This window comes from Pteropus vampyrus, unplaced genomic scaffold (assembly GCF_000151845.1).
Source record: "Pteropus vampyrus isolate Shadow unplaced genomic scaffold, Pvam_2.0 Scaffold267, whole genome shotgun sequence".
Classification (NCBI taxonomy): domain Eukaryota; kingdom Metazoa; phylum Chordata; class Mammalia; order Chiroptera; family Pteropodidae; genus Pteropus; species Pteropus vampyrus.
In genome coordinates, this window is record NW_011889048.1 from 642,631 (window position 1) to 649,085 (window position 6,455).

General features: G+C 65.3%; 1 protein-coding gene across 1 annotated transcript in view; it reads right to left on the reverse strand.

Moving 5' to 3' along the window:
- LOC105302268 (myeloblastin) overlaps positions 1 to 5,875 on the reverse strand; it is a 12,023-nt gene extending 6,148 nt beyond the window's left edge. The window contains exons 1-6 of the mRNA XM_011375235.1: positions 5,809 to 5,875; positions 5,369 to 5,525; positions 5,064 to 5,205; positions 4,215 to 4,445; positions 3,525 to 3,684; positions 848 to 918 (exon numbers count right to left, since the gene is read on the reverse strand). Of these exons, the coding sequence (XP_011373537.1) occupies positions 848 to 918; positions 3,525 to 3,684; positions 4,215 to 4,445; positions 5,064 to 5,205; positions 5,369 to 5,525; positions 5,809 to 5,875 (828 nt within the window). The remainder of the gene's footprint in view (positions 1 to 847; positions 919 to 3,524; positions 3,685 to 4,214; positions 4,446 to 5,063; positions 5,206 to 5,368; positions 5,526 to 5,808) is intronic.
- Positions 5,876 to 6,455: the final 580 nt, after the last annotated feature.

The window sequence follows — 6,455 nt, forward strand, 5'->3', positions numbered from 1 at the left end:
GTTCAGCTCTGGAACCCTGGGCCCACACCCTGGGCTCCCGGGTCCTCACCACTCTGACCTCAGGCTCCTCCTCCAGAAGCGAGCCTCCCCATCCCAGCCACCACCGCCCCCCCATGAGGACGAGGGGGCCCTGCTGTTGAGGGCACAGTGGGGAGGTGGGAACAGACACCCAGGGACAGATGGACAGACATGCGGCCCCACTTACCACCGAGCAGCATGGTCAGCAGGATGCAAGGCAGGGCCGGGCTGGAGAGTCCACCGCGTCGGTCCATGGCCAGGAGGGGCTGGTGTCTGCCCGGTGCCCACCGGGCCCTCTTATGGCCTGGCGGGGGAGCGGGTGCATTGCCCCACTTCCTCCCCACCCCCAGGACCAGGCGCTGATCGGAAGAGAGGCTGGGGGAGGGGCGCAAGGGGCCCGGGTCGGCTCCAGGTGAAATTCAGGACTCACAGTTAAATCTGAAAGTCAGATAAACAATTTTTTTCAGTATGACTATGTTCCAAATATTGCACTGATCTAGGAAGTTAGTCGTCGTTTACCAGAACATTCAAGTTTAACTGGGCGTCCTGTATTTTTTCTATATCCGGCAACACTAGGCCCGAAGGGCGTTGGCTGGGTGCCCTCGCTTGCCTCAGTTTACCCAGACACGGCAGCCAGGGGGGGGCTGTGGGCTCCTCGTTTGAGATGAGGAGGCTAAGGCACAGTGAGGTATCCCCTGTGAGTTCCTGCTCCGTGACTTGGGGGACAAGCTGGGGCTCGAAGCCAGGCCCCAAGATGGGCAGCTAGGCAGCTCCCTTCCAAAGCACATGCCGTCCACCTCCCTCCCCGGGCCTGGCCTTCCAGCCCCACTTCAACTGTCGCCACGACGGAGACCTCACTCCCACCTGGGGCCCATCGGTCTCGGATCGTCAGCAGGGGTTCTGGGGAAGAACCCCTTCCAACCTGCTTGGCCGAACCCCGGGCCCGCCCGAGGTGGTGGGGCTCTGGGAGAGGACTTCTGCCCAGGCCTGGGGCTGGACTGTGCCGTCCACCCAAGCTCGAGAGCTTCCGCCTGGTCCGTGGAGAAAGTCAGGCCAGACAATGGAGCTGGGGTCCCCCGGGGCCCAGCCCCCACCTCGTTCCTCTCCCCGCCTCCCCCAGGATGCTCCAGCTGCAACGGCCACCAAAGCCAAGGCTGTCGCAAGAAGCAACGTTCCGCCGGCCCCAAACAGGATTCAGGGGAGGGGACCAACGGATCCATCTGCAGGGACCGGAGGGCGGGAGCCCTGGGGGCGTCCTGCTGGTCCCTGGGCCCCCCCTCCATGTGTGGCCACATGGGGACAAGTGAACCCCCATGGGTTCCTCAGGGGATGATGGCCCTGCTTGTCCAGAGTCTGGCACACAGCAGGCGCTCAGTGCCTCCCTTTAATCCGTCCCTTCTCCACACGCCTGCCCTCTCCCCACTTAGCAGGGCCCCTGAAGTTACCACAGAGCACTTAGTAAGCGCCTGCTGCATACACAGCCCCATTTTCAGTCCACGGAGAGGGGAATGCGGAGGAAGCCACGTCTTTGTGGAGGAGGTGGCTCAGGCGGGGAGACCTCATTTAACCCAAGCTGCATGTGTTGAGCGCCACCTGTGTACCACACGCATACATCTCATGGAGGTCAAGCATATCAACGGGGTTCCTTTCCTGCTGTGGCCACTTACTCGCCCACTACATCACCTTGGGCCACCAACTTAACCCCTCCGTGCCTCGGTTTCTTTGCGTGTAGAAGGGAAGTTATAATGATGGCCTCCACCTCATAAGATCCCAAGGATTGAATGAACGAACAATGGTAAAGGTCTTAGGTAAGGAGGTGAAATCCTGGAGGGTTTGCTAGCCATTGGCCACCGCCAGGAGGGCAGGGCAGCGGTGGCCTGGTGTACAGCCTGGGAGCCTGGCGCCGGGCCGCTGACATGTCTTCACACCGGCAACCCCCCTGCGGCGAGCCGTCGAGCTCACAAGTGACTGCGCTTTGGGGTCTGAGCTCCACCCCAGTGGGAAACATGGTCTGGGTGTCTCTCCCTGCTGCCGAAGGCCTGGGATCCCCTGAGCTATAGGGAGTGGTCCCCAGCAACAGAGGCCCCCCGGGATCCTCCGAGGACCCCCTTGCCCCGGACGCCTCCCAAGCCTCACCCTGCTGGCTGTTCACGTGGGGTTGCCTTTCCCCGAGTCTCAGCCCAGCCGACCTCTGGCAGATCAGCCCAGCGCCCCGACCCCCCCGGACTTCGCCCTTGGGCCTGGTCCTTGCTGCACAGAGCTTCCCTGGGTCGTCCTGCACACGCCTGAGCCCCCTAGAGACAGAGCCCCAGGCTGCGTCTTCGTGGGTCTTTCTGTTCCCAACATTCCCTAGCAAACTGCTACCCGCAGCACTGTGGGCTTTTTATAAAAACCACGTCCCCTCCCCGGGGCCCCGGGAGATGCAGGGAATTCCCAGCCTCCCCTGTCACGCATCAGGGTACATTCCCAGAATTCAGCCACATCCCTTGTCCCCAAGCATGTTTGCTGCTGTGACTGCTGTAAACTCACCACGGCATCCCCCCTCTGGGGGCCCGCCGAGGCGCGAAAGGTGAGCCGGGCAGGCCTGGGAGCTCTCGCCCCCACTCGACCTTGCACGCCGCCACCAGGTGGTGGCAGAGTGACTCAGGAGTAAAGAGCCATCTCCTGATTCCCATGTGTCCCACGAGCAGTTTGTCCCCTCTCTGAGCCTCGATGGCTTCATTCCAGTGGCCTCTCGCCCGCCGGCCAGTGACCCCAGCTTCAGCTGGGGCGTCTCCTTAGGCCCATGCAGCTCATGTCTGCTCCCCTGCCCGCCACCTCCCGCCCCCCACTGCCCTGACCACCCCGCCCCCACCTCGCTCCATCCCAGCCACACACACCAGGTGCCTCGTGCCCCGGCCCTCCCATGTCCCTGCCCAGGGCCCTCCCCCTATGTTTCTGCTCATGGTTGGCACTTAGCTCGGCATTACTGCCTCCTCCAGGAAGCCTCCCAACGGGCCCCAGGCTGCCATGTCACATGGCCTGGTCCTCCAGCAGCACCCGGAGCTGGAGACAAGAGCTGGAAGCTACGCTCCCAGCCCCCGAGGAGGGCCGGGCTGGAGGTCCTTGGACAGTTCTGAGAAGCGTCTGGGGTGACGCCCTTTTCCAGACAATGAAACCGAGAGGCACAGAGGTGGGCAGCAACTCGCCTGGGGCCCCGGCGGCGGGACTGGATGAGACCCCATGTCTGTGGGTGCTGGGGAAGTGGGACTCGCTGTGACCTGGGCCCTCCGCCAGCCTGCAGGCCTTGGCTCCGCACCCCCGTTCCGACTCTGGAGTCTGGGGACTCAGATGCTGGGGACCCCTGCCCCCACGCCTCCCCGTGTGGGAAGAACAGACAGGAGCCAGTGGGGGTTTGAACTTTTATTGACGGCACGTGTGGCTGGACCCTGGTCCCCCGGCCCCCTGTTGGGGCTTGCTGTCCTGCTTCAGCCCCAGGGGGTCGGGAAATGGGACTCAGGGGCTGCCCCCGTCCCCCGTGCCTCTCAGCACGGACTGAATCCAGTCCACGTAGAGCGCCACGCGGGCGAAGAAGTCGGGGTACTGGCGATTGGCGCACGCCTTGATCAGGAAGGAGTCCACGGCCTGGAGGACGCCGTTGCAGATCAAAGGGCCGCCGGAGTCTCCCTGGGAAGGGTGGGGACAGGGCGCTCAGCCCCCCGGGACGCGGCTACGTCGGGGAGACAGCAGCTGGCAGCAGCCTGGCACTGTTTAGGAGTCACATGTTTCCAGCCCAGAATTTTCTTTCAGACACACGGATGACGGAGGGAGACGAGGCCACTCTGGGTGACACCGGGTGTTTGTGGCCTCCTACTGTGTGCCTGAGGCCCCAGGCCCAGGCCGGGCCTGGACCTCGCACCTCCCCAGGGTCTGGAGGGACCCCAACTGGAAAGTCCCCGGATCCACGAAGGCCAGCAGGTACGACGTGCGTGCCCCACTGTGCCTTAGGCCTCGCCTGTGGACCCCTCACGCTGGGTGTGCCCCCTCCAGGTGGGGGACGGAGGCACAGCCCATGCTGTTCAGTGAGGAGGGGGACACTCCAACAGCAGCCCGCCGCCCACCCCGCCTCCCCGGGGGGCGGGGCCTGGCGCCCCATCCGCTCCAGGCAGCACCCACCGCCCGCGGTGTGGCGCCCCGGGAGCCGGGCAGATACGTACGAAGCAGATGCCGGCCTTGCGACGGGGAACGAAGGTGCATACGTTATGTGGCCGGCACAGGATGGTCACCACGGTGACATTGAGCTCCTGCAGGACGTGGGCCGTTGGCTCGCTTGTGCCTAGCCGGCCCCAGCCCATGGCCAGGCATTGGGTGCCTTGGGTCAGCAGTTGGCCCTGCTCGGGGAGCTGGGCCACCGCCACCTGGGCGTTGAGGTTGGCTGGGCGGTTCAGCTGGGGACGAACAAGGGTGACGGGCAGTGAGACCCTGTCTCCAGACCCCACAGACACCCGGGCCTCGCATCCAACCGAGTCCCGAGCACCCCGAGGTGCCGTCTCTGGGCGTGCTGTTCCCTCCGCCCGGTCCCCTCCCACTCGCTCTCAGGTTCCACTTTGGGGGTCACCTCCTCCAGGGAGCCCGCCCTGATTGACCTCCGAACCTGGCCAGGGCTCAGTTTTACGTTCTCTGATGCCATGGGCCTCCTCTTTGTAGCATTTGTCACTGGGGCACGCATTCGTTTACAAAGCACATATTGGGCGCCAACTGCATGCTCCGTCCTCCGCTAAGCCCCGGGACCCTACCTCTGCTCCCTGGGGCTGATCTTCCGTGTTTGGGAGGGGCCGGGTGCAGGAGACAGACATATGGTCAAGGGAAATGAGATGACGAGCCTGGAATCGGGGCTGTCGTTCCCGCGGGGGTGGGGGGGGGGCCCTCTCGCTGAGAAGGGGGCGGGCCGGGCGCCGGGAGGCAGGCCCACGTGCGGCCCTCCCCAACAGGCCCAGCCGGGCACGGGCACGGGCCTGGCACACCGCGCCAGCCAGCTGGTGGCGGCCGACGGGGCGCCCACCCACCTCCAAGATCAGCACATCGTTGAGCTTCTGTTCTGGGTCGTAGCTGTTGGTGAACTGGCGGACGGCGGAGAGCTTCTGCTGGCTGGGCTCCTCCTCCCGCAGGTTGTGGGCCCCGAGCACCACGTCCACCAAGGCGAGGGGTCTGGAGGGTCACGGCGCTCATCGCGGGCCCCCACATCCCATCCCCCCACCCTCCCCGGCAGCCTGCGGCTCAGAGCACAGACAGCCACCTCGGTGACACCCCCCAGACCTGGGGCAAGGCCACCCTCCCGAGACCCGGGGCAGGGCCCCCCTGGGGCACGCACAAGTTCTGCAGGCAGTGGGCCGCGGTCAGCACAAATCTGGGGTGGATCAAGGTGCCCCCGCAGAAGTGGTTGCCTATCACCTGCAGTGACGCCATGTAGGGCCGCGAGTGTGGCTCGGCTTCCCGGCCACCCACGATCTCGGCCGCCTGCGCTGCACCTGGGGACACGTGGCGTCAGCGGCCCTCCCTGCAGCCCCCTCCCCAGGAGGGCAGCTCTGGGCTTCGCCCATTTTACAGATGGGGAAACTGAGTCGAAGTCCCAGAGCTCCCCCTCGCTCCTTCCCTCCCCGGAGAGCACTCAGCCCACGCGTGTCCTGCCCAGGTCCTGCCTCGGTCTCCCCGTCTGCGCCAGGAGGGCGTTGGGCTGGTGTTGTGGGTGGACATTCCCCAGAGTCAGCAGCATGTGAACAGGTGGACAGGCGGACACGTGGCCCCACTCACCAGCCAGCAGCACGGCCAGCAGGACTGAGGCCAGGGCAGGGCTGGAGGGCCTGTGGCTTGGGGTCATGGTCGGGCAGGGCTCCGGTTCCCCTGCCGGCCACCCCCTCTTATAGCCCGACACTTGGAGGCCGTTGGGGTTGCCCCATGCCCGGGCTGAGCGCCCCACTTCCTCCTTCCAACTCTGTGGCCACCAGGAGCTGGGGGTTGAACCACACTCCCTGGGGATGCGGGAGGGACCGGCTCGGGGTCCCCTGGACGAGGGGCAGCATGACGCAGTCCTCGGAGGGGCACACACACCACGCTCCATGTTTCCCCATTGGGTCCCTGTGGCCCCAGCCAAGAAGGACGCGGCCAGCGTGTCCAAGCCCTGGGGTGAGTCCCAATCGTGGGGACTGAAAAAGGGACGGGAAAAGCAGAGGGCCACAGAGCCGTGTGCCCTCCTGAGACCTGCGAGTTCTCGCAGCGGTGATTCTGCCCTGAGGGGCCACTGGAACAGGTCTGGGGACGTCAGCGGTGGTCACACTGGGGGTGCTCCTGGCATCGAGTGAGGGGGCTGGGGTGCTGCTCAGCCCCCACAGTGCCCAGGATGGCCCCACGGAGACGTCCACGCCGCTGGGACTCGGTTAATTTGGGAAAAACCTGAGTTC